A 20,705-nucleotide genomic window follows, 5' to 3' on the forward strand; every position below is an offset into this window, starting at 1 on the left:
CCATTTTTAGACGACCCCTGCTCCCATCTTACATGAGACAGCCCGACTTGTTTGGTTTTTGAAACCCCTCAGTGCACTTGTCATTAGTGGGCTGTTGCCAAAGACTTTTTGAGGAAGCTATCAAACATCGGACTCGGCTAGCAAGTTGATGCAGCTTAATGGTCAGCATCTCTAGAAAGAATCAGTCCAGGATGTGACCTCTCGTAAAACTACAAATGGTTGTTTTTTTAACTTAACTATTGAATTAATTACACATTCTGGTCTTTATGCAAGCTCAGCTAACTTTCTCCAGGAGATTTGCTTAAGAACATGAGTGCTGTTGATTTTCTAATCTAACTCTTGGCAGAAATGTGCATATTGCAATATGTTGTACTGTACCCTTTAACAGTTTGAAGGACCCTAGCATAAGACTGCATCAAAATTTCCAGTCTGCACATTAGGATGCAGCCTTTGTCAGTATTTGCTAACTTAATCACTCATTTCTGATACAAACACCATATTTTCCTAACAACAAAGAAATAGTAGAAAGTTTTGCAAGAATGAATCTTATCTGTATCCTATTTATCCCCACTGTGTTGATACTTTAGCACAAAGTGTTCTTGCAATCTGGTGTAACGTTCATAGAACATTAAGTGAGACAGAAAAAGATACTCCTCATGAACAGGTTGTCCATTAAAGCTGTTTGTCATCTGCTGGCTGTCAGCGTGAACAGCAGGCCATCCATTTTGTTCATTAGCGGGCCTTCCACTCAGTTTCCCAGGGTTCTTTGTTTGCGTGTCATGTATGAACTATGACCTGTGAGCTGATACTGTTCCACTGAATGATCTGAATGTAAGCAATGCATTATATCATTGGTCAGGCAGCTGCTTCCTAAAACATAATAGAAAGCAAAGCTGAGAGGCCAGTGTGCTTTGAAATGTGGTAACTATGAATATTTGGTATTTTTTGCTCCAAATATTTACATTCATCTTAATGTGAGATAATCCTAATGACATGATGTGAAAACTTCCCGAAACAGTAAGATCACAGATTCATGCGCAGTTAAGGAGACTGCCGATAGATTATTTGTTCAGTAATTGTTCTTTATTATTTTTAAAACCTGTTACCATTTCTCTCCCCAACAAAATTACTTTTGTGCTGCAAATGCATTGTCATGGATACAAAACCCTCTCTACACTAAGCAACTTACAAATGTACATAATAGTCATCTACTCTGTTGTAAAAATTAATAAATTAGAACAATAAATAGTCTTTACTTTGACACAAGCAGCAGAGGTATCAAAAGGCTTTTAACAAAAGAAACATATTTCTCTAACTGTACTTCCTTTAAGTATCAATAAAGGGAATGCAACACGGTGTCCCATTTTCCATACTTGGTTTCGGCCTAAAAAGGCATGTTTTCATATTCACAAATTGAATACATGGCATAACTTTGAGATATGTTTGGGGCATGCGTTGATAGGTCAGAGAGCCGTGAGCCATGAGTTAAGATTGTTTGTTGCCGAGGAATGTGGACAACCCCTGCCCCCTTGTCCTGTCCCACTCCCCCATTCGACCACCTCAAATGTTGCCCAGAATGGCGTCCTGAGTGGTGGTATACATGTTTCTCAGTCCCCCACACCTTGCTATCGCTGTAGCTTGAGGGAGTGGAAAAGAGGCATGTGAAGTGGGAAACAGGGTTGGGATAGATAACCCTGCCACTAGGACCTCTGCATAGCGCCTACGTATCAGGAGGCTGCAGGAGGCAGGAGGTGAGCCTGGAGAGTTCATGTCTTGTCAGGTTGCCTCAGGGAGGTCACTTCACTGCGCCAGGACACATGAAGTGCTGATTAGTGTTTGCATCAAGTGGGGAGGCAAGAGATAAGTAAAGAGGAAGACAGATGTCAGGGGGAGGGAGAAGGAGGGGGACAACTGACCCACTAGTTCCCACCAGGCCGCACACACAGTGGGATGTGCTGGGTTTGGTCCTTTGGGAACTCATGTGCCTTTGTGCTCTTGTGAGTATGAGGACACACCTCAGCGTCACTGCTGGCAACAGTTGACTGAAGATCTGTGGCACAAACTTATGGCAACTGGTATTCATGCCCTTGGCCAAGTGATATGAAGCACTTGCTTCTGTTTTGCAGTGTAAAACATACATATGTCCACGCTCATTTGTTTAAACCAGTTCCAATCTCATTGAGTAACAGAGATTCCAACAATTGTCCTTTTGATGAAGACAGTTTTGGTTTACCTCCAGTTTCGCTTATCACAGTTCTGTCTTTCCTCATACTGTAAGACGCTGCAAAGAGTTGAACTCTCTCAAAGCATGGACTATCTGCAGCCACACTCAGCTACCACCATGCCCTCGAACTTGTACTTGTAGGTGACCACTCCTGTGTCATCCAGGTACAGCAGGGAGATGGGGTCCAGCTTGGTAGGCACGCAACAAGCCCGCGCCGCCTTTTGAGGACTGTTGATGTTGACCAACGTCTGGACAATGGCATGCTTGGTGGGTGTGACATGCTTTGTCAATGGAAAGGAGCAAATGCCAGCGCACTCAAAGGCATCATAGCCAGTGGGCGCAAGGATCCAACTGTCCCATCCAATATCTTTGAACTCTACATACAGTGATTGTTTCTTGCAGTGATTGCCCTTGGCATTGCGACGAATGCGGGATGCTGTATCGTAGATCAGATTGGAGCGCATTTGGAGGAGGTCCTCTTCATCTGGCTCAGTTTCTTCATCACCCTCATACCTGTCCTGCCCCATCTCACCCCACAGCCCATTCAGGCCTGTCCCCAAGTCGTTTTGGGGAAGCATGTTTGAGGTTTCATGGTCAATCATCTCATTCAGCTCGCGCTTGTCATCACGGTGATCACTGCTTTGGTCATCAGAGAAAACAATCAGCAGAGGTTTGTGTTTTTCCTCAGGGCTGGTGTCAATCTTCATGTCTCCCTCAGGTGGATCCTTGTCTTTGTTGTCCTCTGTCATACCCTGAACAGTATCTTCATTAACCATGCTGGCGATGTGCACCTCCAACCGTTGTGTAGTGCTAGTGTCGGATTTGCGCCAGCGCTGAACAGCAGCAGTGAGGTCAAAGGCCTCCCAGCCATTATCGGTGCCATAGACCTGGCGCGAAGCCAACTCTACCAGCTCTGTCCGCTCTCCTCCTCCTCTGAATCCGTCACCTCGCATGGTGTTCTCATCAGTCGAGTTGTCATCTCTGTCATGCGATTCCAGTTCGTAGATAGTGACCTTGCGGTCAACACCATCATAGAGGTGACGGTCATTTTGGACAAGGGTGTAGAGGCGAAGCTCGGCTGCTGTGATGTGTTCATGATGGGGGACCGACACATTGAAGAGGAGTGGGTGACGCCTCACTCCTCCAACACCGACAACACTGGGAGATGAATCTAGGGTACAAAAAATGGTCTGCGTTAAACTACAGTATATTGGTACAATCTTTTTGAGGTTTTAGTTTGAGTTCAGGAACATATCCTAAACCTAGTCAAATATAACCCCACTGAGAATTTGTCTTCAGTCTCAACCCCAATTGGAAAATATGAACTATTATCACAATTTTAATGCAAGATGTTCCACTTTAAGAAGATTTGCATTTTGACATAAACATTGCAAAAATCTTGTTAGTACATACTTGAAGCTACAGTCTACTTGAAAGAGAAGATATCAACAATTAGACCCTTGGTCTGAGATGAATTACTTACAGTTTTTGGCCCTGCAGTAATGAGGAAAAAAAGTATTATACTGATAATTATTATATTAAATTGTAAATATCCTAGAAGTTATCAACAGAAGATTCTCATTCTTTTCATTTTTCTAATTTTCTCATTTCTCTCATTCTTATTTTTAATCAACCTACAAGATCAACAGGGCACCACCATATGCACAGAGGGTTTCTTACCTTCATTTTTGAAACTTCGGATGATGTTGGCTGTCGGCATGGCAGTGCGGTCATTTGCAAAACGGTTGTAGAGCTCCATCATGTACTCAGGTGGATCTTCTCGAGTGCTTCCAGGAGACAGGGGAGGGGGACCCAAGCCAGACAGGTTGAAAGTCCTCAGGAATTGTTCCTTCAGGCTCTCCAGCAGGCTCTTCATGCTCATGTTGCTGTCCTGCTCCAGCAGTGATGGATCCACCACCCCTCCGTGCCCGTCTCCCAGCCCCGGAGCAGGGCGATGCCTCTGATGGGTGTTTGAGATCGGGCTGGTCTGTCCACAGAGAGGCTGCTGGAGCAGCAGGATGGAAAACAGCAAGAGCAAAGTCTTGGAGCTGCAGATGGTTCCCAGTTGAGATATCCAAACGCTCGCCATGAAGGACAATCTGCAGCTTTCTATTGTATAGTCTCTGGGGTTATCAATGGATGGGCTGATGCAACAGTAAGAACAAATGATTGTGATCCTTGAACGCCTTGATCCAAAGGTCACTGTAAATTGTGGTCAGTTCATCTGTTGGCTAAGAAAGTTCTGGTTTCCCGGCAGTAGACAGTTGTTGTTGACCCTTGCACTGACCAGTGTGAGTCTCCCTGCAGGAGTGAGTATTCCTGCTGCCCTCTCCCAGATCTCACAGCATTTATTCTCATGCACACCTTTTGATGTCCTTTGCAACAGGGCTGCAGTTCCGGTGACAGGGTGGCCAAGGCTTGACTTTGTCTGTCCGTGTCATCTCTGTCTCTGCTGTTGTGTCCTCTCCTGTGTCAGTCTCTCTCTGTGCTCTGCTCGCTTCTCTCCAGCTCTTTTTTTCTGTCTCTTATCTATGATATGGTGGGCTCTGCAGGGCTCAGTGCTTATGGTCTCTTTGCTTACTTGTGTGTGTGTGTGTGTGTGTGTGTGTGTGTGTGTGTGTGTGTGTGTGTGTGTGTGTGTGTGTGTGTGTGTGTGTGTGTGTGTGTGTACGTGCAAGCCTTTAACTTTGTGTGATGCACATGAGCGTGTGTTATCTCACAACTTCCTTAATGAGGATTTTGTAAACACTGTCCTGTAGCCTCTTCCTTGTGGATGCGCTATTTTGTTTGGGTGGGTGCTCCAGGGTTGATATTCTTCATTTGTTTATTTGCTTTGTAAATGGTGGAGTTCTGTGGGCTGCTGTCTAGGCTCCATTGACCATTTCTTTTTGACAAAATACGCCAAGGGTCTGTTGATATCGTTGTATGTAACAGGATATATCTATTAGATAACTCTTGTCCAAATGAAATTGAAATGCAATGAGGTGTGAGGCCTTAATGATCAAGGGTGAAAGACACTGAGCTGACTTGAGAACATTTCAAGTTGCTCATGAGGACAACAAAATCATCTTTCATGCTCATTTGGAGCTTGGGTTGGTAGGATTTAAGCTAATGAAACCAACAAGCACAAGCTGATTTTTTTAAAGTATCTGACCGAAAAAAAAAAAAGAAAAAAAATCCCATCCCTTTCCGAATTCAAGCCTTCCTCTGAAGCACAACACACACTGCATGAATACAATGACTTCCCCAACTGGGAAATGTGTGTTAGTGGATTGTTAGACATGTTCAGAAAGCTCTCTTAGTTTAATTTAAAATCCACAAATAAAAAACTCTGTTAAATGCCTCATATTAAATACAAGCAAAATAGCATCTAATGTACCTCAGTCCAATAAGGCTACCCAGCATGCTTTTTGCTACCATCACTGGGTTAGCAACTGAACAAGTCTGTGAGAGCCGCAGCGACTCGTTCCCCAGTTTCAGGGCTGTATCTCCTTGTCATTGATAACTGTATACAACTACCTCATGTCTCATTTACATGTAGGAGAACACCTAAACTAAAGCTTGAGCAATATATTCAACAAGCCACGTGGAGGACTTCAGTTATACGTAATGAGAGTACGGTCAAATGTGCGAGAACAGGCCATTAAATCATTTCTTTGAGGTCAAATGAAATGATTGGACAGGATTTTTAGAGCTAAAGCTAAATAAACAACTCTGTCTTTGACACAGTTTTGACCCCCATTGTGCTTGCTTAAATGTTCTGAGTGTACCTCCTCTTCTGGTAATTAGACACCGTGTCTGAAATGGGTTATCTGGGCATAAGAGGCTCCTTGCCAGGATGTACAACGAAAGAGTAGAAGAGGCACATTCTTAGAAACACTGCATTTTTTAAAGACTTTCCTCCTGATCAGTTTGACAGTCGTATGTGAAGGATATGGAAATTGTGAGGACTCATGGAGAAAGACTTTCACCATCCTGGGTCATTACTGAATGTGCAGATAAATGGTACATGATGAAGCAGTCGTATCTTCTGATGAAATTAATAGTGAGTCACTTTGACTGCTCCACAGTTCTGAACAAGTGACCCATTCATCACCTGAACCCTCATTCCACAACACAACTGTCATTCCTGAGCTTCTTTGTGTGACCTGTAGATACACTCCTGATTGCGGTGCGTCACACAGATGGGAAAGAATGAGCTTTTCCTGCCTCTGCCACTCAGCTGACAGTTGACAGACGTGCTGTTATCTCTCACACTGTTGAACTGCTGCGGCAACAGACTACCACATCTTCCTGATGGCTGTAAGGCTTGATAATGGCAATGTTCTTTGCACACACACACATTCACACAGTCAGTCTTGTACATATGGTCTCCATTATGGAGGAAAAAAAGTGGATTTATGAAGGAAAGAGTGGCTATTTTTAGATGTAGCTGTGCAATAGACAACATTTTGTGCAGATTTAATATATCCAGACTTTTTTTTTTTTTTTTTTTTTTACATTTTCATATGTGTGTCCCCTACTGTGCTTTTTAGGATGGAAAGTGGATTGAAAACTTACACACCATCTGACATACTACCACAAAGTCATCAGGTCGTATGGGTTGTCTATTAGCCTACACGTCCAGCAGACCCTGAGCCATGTCCTCCCAACACATTTACAGTCAAAATTCACTAACTGGTCACTAACTGGGAAAAGTGTGGCAGTAGCGGCTGAATGCTCCACTATGTTTGTAGTTACTATTTTTGAGAGTTTGCAGTTTCATGGGGAGGTAGCACAGCAGGTTTATTGCCTGCTGCCAGTCCTTTAAATCTTTATTGAAGTAAAAAATATATATATATATATTGATTAATTCAGCTTTGATAAAACAGACTGTGCTCTAAGTTCATAGGTATCTAGTTCATATCTGTTTTTTGAAATGCTATCAGCTTGGCTCTGTGAATGGCAATGTTGTTCACCATGTCCATTACCATGTTTTATGACTAAATAAATACACGCAAAACCACTAATGTTACCATAATTCCTTGCTGCACTTGATGTTTAGTGCTACTTATACTTATTACTGTAAACATCAGCATCTTAGCGTGGACATTGTGACCATGTTAGCATGCTGAAAGTAGTTCAAATTTTAACACAAAATCTAATCTATTATCATATTGAAATCCTTCTCTCTCATGTCCTCTACTTAACTGTAAAGTCCCGTCTCAAGGTATGTGCACTAGAGGCTTTGAGTTTCCGCATTACACTTGTGTTTCCTGGTGATGTCAGAAATCGGGCTCTTAGGCCCGCCTCTTTAAATCAGATCTTCATTGAGCGCAGAGTAAATGTAGACTTTGAGCAGAGGAATGTGAAAACAACCTTCTGGTGTCAATCTCTGCACACACAACATTCCAAAAACTGAAGCTCAAACATCTAACTGTATTATCTAACAATAAGAAAAACACATTTTAGATTGGAAGGGGACTTTAATAAAAGCCTGCTGTGTCCCATTAACCCTGCCAGTCCAGTATATAATGTCAACTGCTTTCAGGACTGGTTAAACTAAAGCAATCATCAGCGCTTTTTAGCAATGATGTAGACATACAAAAGGTGAACTGATTTGTTTTTCTGTAAATATGTGGTGAGAAATCATTTTATATATCAACAAAGAGACATCAATTTGTGCTGTTTTATTAATTTACGACTGAAATCAAAACCATATATGACACATGGCATTTGAACTGTCCACCATTCACATCATTCAGTCCAGCTGATCTCTGATCAAAGGGTCTTTTCCTACATATCCTCTGTAACAGCCTCAGATCACAGAAGTTCATATAGAGTGAGATGACTCCTGCAGCAGGGAGGAACAAACTTGCACTTAAGTCTTTAATGTGAACAGTGATATTAAACCCTGTTTAGATCTCTATTCAGAGGCACAAACAAATGAGCCAATAATTTATTCTGTGGAGCAAACAGGGCTCAAATAGAAACAATCCAGTGCCCCACTAGAGGTGGATAGTATTACATAACCAGTTCATGTGAAAATAGCTCTGTTGAGATAACAAAGTCACAAATCCATATACTAGTGAGTCTGAAAATGACCATTAGGTGGGAGCTTGTGGCTGTTTGGTGAGGAACTGCTGAATGTCTCTTTGCAGCTCCTCGTTGCGTCTCTGAGCTTCATCTCGGCTGCGCTCAGCATTTCTCAGGCAGATCTCCAGGGCGGCCACACGGCGGCGATCTGCCTCCAGAGCAGACTGGAGCTCTGCCACTGTGGCCTTCAGCTCCTTGTTCTCTTGCTGCAGACTGCAAGAGACCACGAAGAGACACACAAGGTTCAGATGTACAGTAAAAAAGCTCAGGAAGCAAATCTTCCCAATTTTCATGCTTATATTGAAGGTCTGCGTGTATCTCCTTGGGTTGCTATTACCCTTGCAATTACAAAAACTTTCAAAATCCCCAACCTCAAGGTTGTCAAGCTAAAATGGTTCCTGGGAAGGTAATTTTGACGTTAGTAACAGTAGTAACTGTGATCCCTCACCTGTCTATCAGCTGCTGGTTATCGTTCTTCTGCTCAGACTTGCTGTTGACCTGCTGAACTGAACCGCTCACTGTCAGGCTCCCAACACTCTTCTGATGAGTGAGCACTGGGGCAGGCCGGGGGTCACTGTTAGGCTTTGGGGAGCCAGCAGTAGAAGAACCTGTGTTATCACTTCCTCTCCGGGCTGTTAACCTATCCTCTCCCTCTTTGTTACTGATCTGAGACCCCCCGAACAATGAACCTGAACTCCGCAAGTCCAGTATCTTAAAAATGTCCTCAGCAAATGTCCCACTCTTCTCCTCGGTGCTCTCCTGAATGCGACTCCACCGGTTGAGGGCGTCCGTCTTGGCTGCCATCCCGGTGAGAGGACAGTTGAAGGTGGGCAGGGTCTGAGTACGTTTGCGGGGACTTCCGGCCCAGTCGTCTGAGGAGGGGGAGAGGGGCTCCTGAGGGGTGTACTGGGGGCTGAAGCTTCCTCTGTCTGGACCTGGACTGTCATTGTCATCCTCCTCTTCTGGAGACTCAGACAGAGATGCATCACCCATCTGAGAAGAGACACAAAACAAAAAATTAACTGCGGAATATTAACATATACTATATTCATATTACCATACATATAGTGTATATTATATCCAATAAAATGTATATTAATGGTAAATTATTTACTCAATCATGAATAATCAGTCCGTTTAGGGAAATAATTTATTTTGGTCTCATCTAGGAAAACCATTATCCACTGTGCTCAAGAAAATGTATCACAAGACTTTTATAATGAATCTATCAGTAAGAGGAAACCGGTGTGTTTTTCATGGATGTTGAGAATGAATCAGAACAAGTGCAAAACCACCAAAGCATCATGATTTAATTGCAGCACCTTCAGATAAATCAGTCTTTTATGCAGCACGCAGGTCGTTTAAGTAGTAACACCAGTACTACATGGTAGTGCCTATGCCAGCAGGTACCGTAGGCCTGCTGATACCACAGTAGACTGTATATAGAGTTGTAAACAGCTTATCTTCTGGTGGTTTAATCTTGGAGGGTCAACTTATTCACTTTCTTGCCGAGAGTTAGATGAGGAGATCATTACCACTCTCATATCAGTCCATTTACTATAAAACTACAGTTACATTATTACAGAAATGTTTTGGGGGGGATATTCTGGCATGTGTCCTTTTCGCCACTGGACATCACATTGTCCTGTTTACTGAACACATCCATTTGCCTGTGTAACGCCAAAATATGCCCTCAAAACACTGCTCGCACCTCTGCGGACTCCCAGCCCACGAAGCTCCGGGGAGTGTTCTTCTGGCTTTCCGCCTTCTTTGAGGGAGGGGAGGGGAGCACGTCTTTGGAGAGAGGAAACAGAGTCTCATGCTGTCTGATCATCACTGTCATCAGCTTCTGGATCTGTGGAGTCGCTGTGAAGAAAAACAAACACTAATGAGAAAAGATTATGATCAAAACATCTTGTCTTCAGGTTCTTGTCCAAGTTCTTGATACACTCTCCTCAGTCACAAGCACATACACATCACATGACAGCAGTAGTTCAAAAAACAAGTAGTGGCAGTAAGTAAAGTTCATGGAACTGATGAAGTGGCATTTGTTTTTTGCTACTTTATCAGTATCACAATTACAAGGGTATTGAAGTGAAACATGCCTTCCTAATTTGTGAGATCTTTTTTTTGTGAAAGTCTCTTTTCAGTTGCTTATAAAAACAAAACAAAAAAAAGGATGTAGTCATGTCGCAGTGTTGCCACATGTTATTGTGATTGCTTAATAACACTGGCAGTCAGAGATCATTTAGGGAAAGGTTGTGTTCCAGATGGTGAGCAATGCAATTTTCACAACAACTTTAAAAGGTCATCAGGGAACACACTTCTGCCAACACGCTGGCTCAGGACACCTCAGCGACAAGTTCTTACCCTTCATCACAGTGATTGGGTCCTCTATCTGAGGTTTGAGCAGGTTAATCCCCATCACTGTGGCCAAGTTCTCCACATTCATCTTATTCACCTTAGAGTGCAGCTGCACCTCAAACAAAAACCTGGGAAACAAGAAAGACATGATCAGCACAAAAGGCACCGGTTAAACTGATGTCTGAACATCTGGCCAGAAGGCCTTTGTGAGATCTGGTAGATCTATAGTGAAATGCCATGCTCAAGGACATGTTAGTGAAGTCTTTCCAATTACGGGGCGTCCCCTATCACGCTTTGTCCCAGAGTTCGACAATATAACCTTATAACCATACATTTGTTGGGGTCAGTTAAAGAAAAATAAACATTGATGAAAAAACATTTAAATTGTAACGAATTGTCACGTGTGGAGTAAAAATAGTGAAATAAGAAGTCAAAGTTATGAAATAGAAAGTCACAATTATATGTAAAGACTTTTTTCTCACAATTTTGCCTTTTTTATTTCATAATAACACCTTACAATGGGAATATTTATCTTTTTAATAAAGACTACATTTGTCACCACCTTTTTTTCTTAGCAGGCACAAATGGGCTTCCACAACCTCCTCCTCTGAGTGTGTGGTGGTCCGGTTTGTCGTATTAGGACAACATGTTTCTTTCATCTCATTTGTATCATTAACATTAATAAAAGCCACAACACTAAAAATTCTTTATTTGTGATTACAATAACTGGAAAGGTGCCCTGTCTGCTCTCTCTACTCACCGGCAGACGTAACTAAGAAGGTTGTAGTTGGCTCTGGGGAGGAGAGCAATCTGTTTGTCCAGCTTGTCCCAACCCTGAGCAAGAGATTAAAGGACAAACACACTTAACATATTACAGAACCACTTCTTCGAATGCACACAATCAAATATTCAGACACATTGTAGAAATGTACTAAATAAACCAACTGTACCTCTGAGCTGCTGGTGTCCAGCATGTTGGTGCAGTCCAGGAAGTCTTGGTACTGAGTCCACGGCACCACAGGCTCAGGCAGCTCCCGCAGGTACAGCTTGAGCAGTGATGCCACCGTGTGGACGTCTGTGTCACTGCGGAAAAAGACACATATCAAATGAACATGCACTTACAGTATAACTGTATCTTAAGTTTTAACACTCAGTGCACACAGAACACAACATGTAATTTTACCAGAACATGGCTGCATGAGTTTTAACCTACCCTCTACATCATTGTCACGCAGTTGGCTCGACTCTAAGCCTGTGACCTGGCTTGAATCTTATGTATTTGTTTTCAATGAATTCTACACATACTTGAACAAAAAAATTGCTGTTATAGTTTTAATGTCTTCACACTTTTCCATCTTGAAGAGATCTGTGTAAATATTCTACTGGACTGGATGAGAGGCATTCATATGGTGGGAAGTCGTATAAACACATCACTTTTTTCCTTAAGGTCCTTAAGGTTTGCTGTCTTGGATATGCTTGGCCCTCTTCAGCAGCGGGCTTGGATCAGTTTTGCTGTTTGAACTCTGCCAAGAATGCAACCCAAGCGGAAAAACACTGAAGCTCTTTGTTTTCTTTTTGGCCTTTTCTGTGGCCCTCGCTGGCTTCTACTCGATTCTGCGCTCACTGGATAGCAGACAAACAAGTGAGGGGAGATGGGTGTTTCAATCAACAGTGCTCTGTCAGAGGAGCTTGTGATGTTGAGTAATAGAGGCTTCCTCCTCTTTGCCTGCCAGAACAGGATGTGGTATCGCCTTCAGTTCTGAGCAGACAGAAATCTATCAGCCGCTCTGCATCTCTCTCATCTCTCCGTGCTTTCTCAGAAAGAAAAAAAAACTGATGATGCTCTCAATTGATTGAGGTTAGGACATTTTCTCCTTATATAGCAGTGACCTTTTTAAGAGCATTCATTTGCCAACCAGGTTCAAAGAGGGCTTCCATTGATTTCCACGGACATTTTGTTCCTTATGAGTAGTAATACTCAATATTTCCTGTGTGTTTCAACAACCGGACTAACCCTATTTCACACAAAATACATAAAGTGTACCATACACACATGCACAGCACTACAACTGCCATATTTTGTGGCATCAGATCAAAATGTTCAGCTTAATGTAGAGCAAACATTGTGATACTGTATTGAAGTCAAGTTCACATGATACTAGTCCGTACAGTGGCCACCATGAGTGCATTACCTGGGGAAGGAGGGCCTCTCTCCTGCATCAAAGGCATCTCTGAACTGTTTCACAGCGTTGTCCTGACCCGGGAGGCGGAAGATGCCCTCCTCGTCCAAGCCGTGCTCTTTAATGAACTCCACACACTTCTGCACCAGGATTGGCACCGTGTGAGGCCCAAAACGTTGTTCATATGTTACTGTGTCCATGAGACCCTTTCCAAAAACTGCAGACAGGTAAGACATGACATTGTTCAAATTCAAATGAACAACCTTACTGCCCTTTTGACATTATGTTTTGAGTCATTTCTTTGGCAGTTAAAGAAAAAAAGCAATTTCTCTTTGTTAAAATTAGATGAGAACAATAACACATTACTCAGATACACTAAATATGGATAGCAGCTGGTTAGCATACAGAATCTTAGCAAAGAGACTGGAAACGGGGGACACAGCCAACCTGTCTTTACCCACTCACTTGTTAAAAATGACTAAAAGTTTATACTTTATGTCAATTGTTTCAATCTACTCTTAAATTGTTCCATATACTCTTTGCTGGCTGTCTTTGGCTGTTATGACTAGCGACTCTTAGCAAGCTAGCTCATATTGCAGTGCAGCTAAGCCGTCCTATTAGCTGACTGAGGTCTGCCTGGACTGCAACTTCGGCTGGACACAACAAGGTCTGAACATCTGAAACTGTCAGATGTCAGTTTGAGGACGGGGGTAGAGTACAGAGGCGATTTACATCAACTGTGATTTGGTTGCTGGGATATTTTCACATCTTACTCAGTGATTTCAGGATTTCTTTCAACCAAACCAGAGGTGATTGTGGACGGACAAACCAAGACCGCTTTGGTGAGTGATGTCCAGTTTGAACTAGTGTGTGTCGTATGACTCAACACTTAAGAATTTCGGTTGAAAACACTCAAAATTTGACTGAAATTATCAACAGAATGTTAAGGAACAAAAGATGTATGTCACTATGACATCTATGTTTTGAGTTGCAAAGAATGTTTGGCATGCGAAAAAGCTAGATCACAGTTCAAAGCACCTGTCCTAGCAGTAGAAACACTAACACTTCTCCAGTCTTTCAAACTTACAGTCCACACTGCTAGCTGCATGATTAGCTGAGCTTACTGGCTAACGGCAGCTACAGCTGGCAGCAGTTCGTGGCTACTCTAGTGCTGCCTCTTGTTTAAATTAAGCATGAATTAAAGAGAGAAAAACTTGAATTCAGAGGATGTAAAGTTGTATTTTCTGTATAATAAGGGAAATTTGTGTCAAAGTATTTACTTACAGTTTTTTTTGTTTTTTTTTTTGCTCAGAGCCAGGCTAGCTGTTTCCCCCTGATTCCGCCTTTGTGCAAAGATAATCTTACCAGGTACTTGCTTCAGTTACATAGCCTCCAAACATGATTAATGATGATAAACATAATGGCTAAAATGTTCAACTATTCCTTTTATTTCCAGGAATGTCCTGTCAGATATAGCTGCAGTGTCATACATAAACAATGTAAGGTTTCACTGAACCTCCACTTGTTGGCACTCCGATGACTCTGCGCAGAGTGCGGACCCATTCCTCCATGTCACTCTGGGAGTTTGCCATGAACACATAGGGACACCGCTCTCTGTCTCCAGTCGTACCTGTGAATTGATTGTATTGTTGGAGAAATGCATAATTTTGAAGTGAAAAACATTTTGTAGTGCGGAGGCACATGTCAGGAACTGTGAAATTGAGACCAAGACTTCCAGAGTGGATTGAGATTGCTATCAGGTCTTGGTAGTTTTTTTTCTGTCTTCCTACTGTGCAAGTAAGAGTTAACAGAAAGGGACATTTAATATTTAAAAGTCTTGACATACATGAAATGTTAATGAGAGCTGCTGTTTCAAGCTGCACACAAAACCATCTTTAGGTGCTGGAATAAACATGGCACACAACACCTGAGGTCAATTTTAAAGGGTCTCTCTCCCTGAGGTCTCTTTAAAGGATCAAATTTGGTGCTTACGTGGTATGATCTCAAAGAGGTATTTCCCAGGATCATCAGAGTTCGGAGGGAGTTCATTAACTTTGCTGAAGCGCAGCTGGATGACTCCCTGGCGACCGAAATATAGGAGTACAGACACAGAAAAGGCACATCAGTGTACTATCCACAGTCTGTCACTGTAACAACCAACCACTTATAGTCAGACTAATATTTACATGTACATTCTCTCATACACCAACATATTCTACCATGTTCAGTAAGTGACCACAGCTTCAACAGGTATTTTCACTGCAGCTATGGTTCAAGTTTCTTGTATCACAAGGGCTTTATGAAAATCATCGTTTAGTCTGGGGTCTTAACCAGGGCACTACAGGTTCAGCCTACTTCCTCTGTTCTCCATTCTCCACCCACGGTCCCCTTCGTAAACAACTCGAGAAATTCCCCATAAATTCTGTGGCTTTTAAAGCCTGTCCATGAACCAGATGATGTGTAGGGCTCATGCATGCTCTTGTTCAGTGTCCCTGAATGGTGAATAAAGTTTTTTTTTTTTCTTTTCCACGAATGCTCCTCTCCCTTCCAGTGTCACTACCATTTAAGTCTAAACATGAAGTAAATCGGAAGGAAGGGAGCAAACAAACACATTGGCCACGCTCCCTGCATACATGGTTGTAGTTATCCCCATATGAAGTTACTTGTAATGGCACTGACAGATCTACAGCATGGTATCAAAAACTACTGAGTCTTGGCTGGAAGGTCGATCTGTGTTTTAAACACGAGTCTAAAAGATTTTCAGTGGTAGAAGGTCTCTCTTGTGGGGCTTCAAGCATCATTTGGTTTGTCAACAGGAAGCATGCAGCAGGCCACAGCTAAAGTGTTTGTGGTGTTGATAAAAAATGATAATGGACACATTTCCGATAAAGAATCTACGAATATAAAATCAATTTAATACAAAAGATTATAACTTCATGTATGAGATAAATAATAAATGTTTTGATATAATGCTGGTTTGCTTCTTTTACGTATAACATCACTAAATGTAAAAATGTACGGCGTCATCATGTGATAAGGACACAGATGTGACTTTAAAGGCATACATATAAAAGCTGACAAAAAGAGGACACATTTATTATAATATGATGAAGACATATGACCCCAGTGTCATACCTGGACCGTGGTCTCCTTGTCATCTTTGTGGTAAGTCAAAGTGCTTCCCCTCAGCACAAAGTAGCGCTGCTGCCAGTTCTTGACTAAACTCCTCTGCTGTTTCTTGAGCCAGCCAGCCTTCAGCGGCCTCTCCATGGACCTGGAGGAGCGTGGTGAGCCCGGCCCGGGGGCTCCCTCTCCAGGTATCACGCTCTTGGATCGTGCTGCCAAACACCACGAGAGAGCGGTTGGTAAAAGTTTCATAAATAGCAATCCCCAAGGCGCGCTGTCACAGCCGGAGCCGTGAGACATTATCAAAACATCAGCGCTATACTCAGCGCAGAGCACTTCCTCCTTTTCATATGAATATGTATCAGCCTATCAAGGTTGAGGCTTCAGTGTGGCCTATTTTTGTTCTTCACCTCTACTGTTTCGAGCTGAAGGGAAACTGCTGGTCTGAGCTGACCAGCTTCCTGTGGAAGGTGAATGAATGCAGCTGTGATTGTTTGACACAAATAACACGGTGGTCTGCAAGAGACTGGCAACTGAACAACAACAAACAAGCCAAAAAGCTCAGGGACTGAGTTTCTTTTTAAACTTGAAGTGAAACTGACACGTTCTACTTTGAGTTTTTGGAAGAATGTCCAGTCCTTGACACTTGTCACCCTTAACTTCTGGTGCCTGTGAGAGGCCGCAATGTTGTGGATTAATGGAGTTATGAAAGAACAGAGGCAGAGGTCTACGTGGCCAGAGAAGGCAGAGACGGACGGAGACAGTCTGAGTGCCAGGCAGGGTGGTGGGACTGCAGAGATAGCCGGATTGAGATTTAGCCCACTTGCTCAGTTGTTCTTAAATTCACCGCGTCCTGTTAAGCAAGATGATAGAGGAGAAGAGAAGAAGAAGGGCCGCGCATGGGTAAACAGGAAGCTGCCACATCGTAGCCGGAGGGCCAGTGACACTTTGAAGGTCTCCGGCTAGAGGTTTGACAGTCCTTTGGTCTAATTATAAAAGCATCACCCTCCCTTGATGAGTGGAAAGTCCACACACAGAAAGCCCACACACAGAGGCTGATGTCACACCACACCCTCAGCTGACAAACACACAGCTCCTTTAAACTGGCCGCGATTCGAGATGAGTCTGCCGTCCCACAGCACCTCAAAGTGTGTTCAGGGCCCACGATTACAAAACAATTTACGTCAAGCACAGCTCTTGCGTCTTCAGTCACGTCAAGGCATATACAGGGAAGAATTATATAATATATATATATATGTATGTATATATATGTATATATATGTATGTATATATATATATATATATGTATGTATATATATATATATATATAGAGAGAGAGAGAGAGAGCGATATAGATATAGATATAGATATATATACCCATTGTGTGGAGGCTTTTCATGTTGATTTGGAACTACAACTAAAGGCATTTCATATTTAATGTGTATACAATCCTCATTGTAAGCTAAGCTAACTGGCTGCTGGCTCCTGCTTCAGGTTTAAGACTCGTGTCTATCTGCATGTCAGCCTCTGAGCTTCAAAAGCTATAACACCACTCAACGCCTCAACTTCCCTTTTGTACAAACAAATATGATAGAACATTTTACTTAGCAACTCACTCCTATTTTTCCAGGGCCCTAGGTTCCCAGGGTGTTCCAGTGTTCGCTGGGTTCTTATGTTCCCCAGCTCTGGGGTTAGACGTTAGGGTTATTTGACCGAAACTCAATAAGAGAGTGTGTTGACAGAATATTAAACTGGGGAACATATGACCCCAGGGAACATAGATTTGCTCCCTTAAACACAGAGCTTTAGAACTGCCAGTAGGTGGATTTTGTCAACTTTTCACAGAGCCAGGCGAGCGTTTTCCCCCTGTCTACCCCCCTGTCTCCATCCAAACCAGACCAGCATGATTTCCATGCAGGTCTATGCTGGTTAGTGGTGGTTTGGTGCTGGTTTAGCTAGTGGAGCAGCATGATGAAGCTGGTCCACCATCAAGGTCACATTAAAGATGCTGGGCCGAGCATCAGTGATATTGGAGAGGTGTCTACACAGAGCCCACAGGATATTAACAGCCTGTTCACCCTGATGCCGCCCGGAAGGAGATAGAGAAGCATTCACTGTTGTACCACAGATGAGTTCTCTCATCCTACAGGCTTGTTCTTATGGCCTTGTTTTATTGTATTTTTCTATAATTTCTGAATGTTCAGCACTTTGGCCTGTTGGATTGTACTTTTGGGGGAAATATTGTTATTGTGTCATTAATAATTTGTCATTTTTAAATTACTTTTACTGTTACCTTACCTAACCTTACATTGTTTTTATTTTCGTGGCACACAAAAAATAAAGATGCATTGTAATATTTTCAGGCGCTGTGACCAGCATGGGATGCTTGGCAGGGAACACCTGTGCCTGAATCCTGTTCAGATTTTTATATACTTAGTGCAGTATTTACAGTTTGTTTCGGGTGAAATCATCAAATGACCTGGAAAATCTTGCAGGTTTGAAGCTTGTGTTCAATAAACTTGGTGTACTGTGACAACTTCACTGACTCTTTTGGGCTTTCACAGCCAGCTTCACTCCTCTTCATACTCTGGTCTATGCTGGTTTTTCCAGCAGGGCAGTCTTTAGGGTCAGTGCTAAGCTAAGCTATTCAGCTGCTGGATGCTGCTTTGTTTTTAGACTACAGAAATGAATGTGGTGTCAATTTCTCTCAACAGAAGGTAAACAAAACAACATATTTCAAGATTGCCAAACAGCTCATTTAACCCTATACATTATGAGATATTGTGTAATTTCCCTTACAGGGATCAGCAAAGTATTTCTGACTCGGACTCTGATATGAAGCAGCAGATGAATGGAGTTTACTGCATCAGGAAGAGTTAAGGGCAGGCAGTTTGTCAACATTCACTCCTATGCACTGACAGGTTTGTGCACACACACCATATAGACTGAAACTCCCATGTGCAGTGTATAGGCAACGTTTCACCAACGGCTACATAGTCAGAGTTCTGCAGAAACTGAGCTCTTGCATCAGTTTCCTGCTGTCAGCCCCAGTCATACAGTATGAATCTGTCATCTGTCATGGTTCACCAGACAATGACGCCATGTCATCAGCTTTCAGGAGGGTATGCTATCATTATAAGCAATAATATTATATTCAGTCAACATGAAGCAGATAAACTAAGTTCACTACAGCAGCAACTTCCTCCCACAGTGCTGAACAACCAGTACTGCTGATTGTTAAGGTGATTAGAGCCGCAGCAAAACGGGATGCAGGAGTGTACAGTCTTGAATTCATCCAGTCATTGCTTGTGTGCACACCTCTGTTATCAGAGTGTTGCAACTGTTGTGCCATCTGAGCCTGAGAGAAAACAAGGCATGTTACTGCACTGATTCCACACTGGGCAAAGCAGGCTGGTAAGCACCGTATCAGTCAGTCTAGACTGCTGGATGGTAGCTTTACATTACGTGACTGCACATAGTTTTGAATGCGCACACACGCACATCCACAGACACAGGTCGGTCTGTGTCGTTTTGCAACCAGTGGGAAGTACCTCTGAGTGGCTTCAGAATTGCATTTTAAAGTTTTAAACGTGAAGCTTTGTTGTAATACAGAAACAATACATTATATGTTAGTGATGACAGTGATTTGTGTGAAATAAAAAAAAAAGGTGTTCAGCCATCACCTCGTAGTAAAAAGTCTCAAACAGGCTGAAAAAAAAGAAAACACACCCTGAAACAACAGAATCGGTCACTAGTTACAATCAGACTTATGTTCTCTCCATTAAACACCCATTTTCATTCACCAACATGGTATCTGAATTAAATCCAATAAACCATTACTATATCAGAGGTTATATTTTTGAATATAAACTGCACTGTCCTTCGTGTGGACATGCATTTTTTTACTCTGCACTACCCATGTTTAGGAATTCAGTCTCATTTTACTGCTACAAGACATCATCAGCTAGATGTCCAAACTTTAAAGTGGCAGAAAAAGTGAAGCGAGATGGTGCTGCCTCCACCCTGCTGACAGTGAATGCAGCACAGCTTACCTATCCGAGCTGTCTCAGCCTTGAAGGTGCTGAAGTCCCAGTTGCGAGGTAGTTTCAGAGACATTGTCCTTAGCTCGTAGCACAGGTCAGCATATCATTTCACACATTTACCTCACCGGACCCGACACACACACGCACACACACACGCGCACACACACACCTATACACACTCAGACACAAACACACACGAAGTGGAGATATCGCAGATCACACTTCCTACTTCCTGTGTGTTAATCTGTCTTCTTCTTTTTTCAGCCCTTCAAAACGCGTCCCCTCATGTTGCCTCTACTTCCATGTTCATACTTGTTCTTATAGAGCGAGGTACAAATGGCTTCCACGCTGGTTCACTGAGAGGTGCAGAGCTCCTTCGTGTAGTGGGGGAAGTTTTCAAATGACTAGCGTTGAGTGGTGTCACAAAAAAACCCACGGGTGTCTTCAGAAAGGAAATGGTTTTCACCTCAAGGTTTGAGTCCGTCAGTGAGCAAGTCACTTACCAGCTCAGGCTGCCATGAGACAAAAAGGGCAAGAGCACAGATTCAGTGTTCAGAAAGTTGAATCATAAGGTCAAAGCTCAAGGTTTCATCTACTGACCCCTGAACACAATGACTGTAACATTTCTGCATCTAAAACTGCTCTGTGGGTGTCTATTTAAAAAAAATGGGGAAGAAGACCAAGAGGGAAGAA

At 42.7% G+C, this 20,705-nt stretch overlaps 2 protein-coding genes across 3 annotated transcripts; both read right to left on the reverse strand.

The window, feature by feature from the left end:
• Positions 1–1,097: 1,097 nt before the first annotated feature.
• On the reverse strand, positions 1,098–4,694 carry bmp10 (bone morphogenetic protein 10). Its single transcript, XM_037098462.1, has 2 exons — positions 3,905–4,694; positions 1,098–3,395 (listed from the first exon to the last, which is right to left on the reverse strand). Exons 1-2 carry the CDS (start codon positions 4,311–4,313, stop codon positions 2,314–2,316), a joined length of 1,491 nt encoding a protein of 496 aa, XP_036954357.1. The 5' UTR covers positions 4,314–4,694; the 3' UTR covers positions 1,098–2,313.
• A 3,182-nt stretch (positions 4,695–7,876) lies between these two features.
• arhgap25 (Rho GTPase activating protein 25) lies at positions 7,877–20,484 on the reverse strand. 2 transcript variants are annotated; one of them, XM_037099273.1, is made up of 11 exons: positions 20,022–20,484; positions 15,979–16,181; positions 14,836–14,923; positions 14,360–14,473; positions 12,856–13,060; positions 11,614–11,746; positions 11,424–11,497; positions 10,670–10,791; positions 10,011–10,165; positions 8,748–9,292; positions 7,877–8,512 (listed from the first exon to the last, which is right to left on the reverse strand). In XM_037099273.1, the coding sequence occupies exons 1-11, from the start codon at positions 20,083–20,085 to the stop codon at positions 8,311–8,313; spliced, it is 1,905 nt and encodes a 634-aa protein (XP_036955168.1). In that variant the 5' UTR covers positions 20,086–20,484; the 3' UTR covers positions 7,877–8,310. The 2 variants fall into 2 exon arrangements, with proteins under 2 accessions (XP_036955168.1, XP_036955167.1); XM_037099272.1 differs by lacking the exon at positions 20,022–20,484 and having other exon boundaries at positions 15,979–17,077.
• Between the last annotated feature and the right edge of the window lie 221 nt (positions 20,485–20,705).

The sequence above is a fragment of the Acanthopagrus latus genome, chromosome 5, assembly GCF_904848185.1.
Source record: "Acanthopagrus latus isolate v.2019 chromosome 5, fAcaLat1.1, whole genome shotgun sequence".
In the NCBI taxonomy this organism is placed as follows: Eukaryota; Metazoa; Chordata; class Actinopteri; order Spariformes; family Sparidae; genus Acanthopagrus; species Acanthopagrus latus.

Bases quoted from the DNA above. Each gene is read 5' to 3' on its own strand.
- bmp10 (XM_037098462.1), bottom strand. From the start codon at position 4,313: ATGGCGAGCGTTTGGATATCTCAACTGGGAACCATCTGCAGCTCCAAG. The intron at 3,396-3,904 runs GTAAGAAACCCT...TTTGTACCCTAG, and splicing joins CCGAAGTTTCAAAAATGAAG to ATTCATCTCCCAGTGTTGTC.
- arhgap25 (XM_037099272.1), bottom strand. From the start codon at position 16,269: ATGTCTCACGGCTCCGGCTGTGACAGCGCGCCTTGGGGATTGCTATTT. The intron at 11,747-12,855 runs GTAATGCACTCA...CTTTTTCCGCAG, and splicing joins GAGAGGCCCTCCTTCCCCAG to TGACACAGACGTCCACACGG. The intron at 10,166-10,669 runs GTAAGAACTTGT...TTTTCTTCACAG, and splicing joins CCCAATCACTGTGATGAAGG to CGACTCCACAGATCCAGAAG.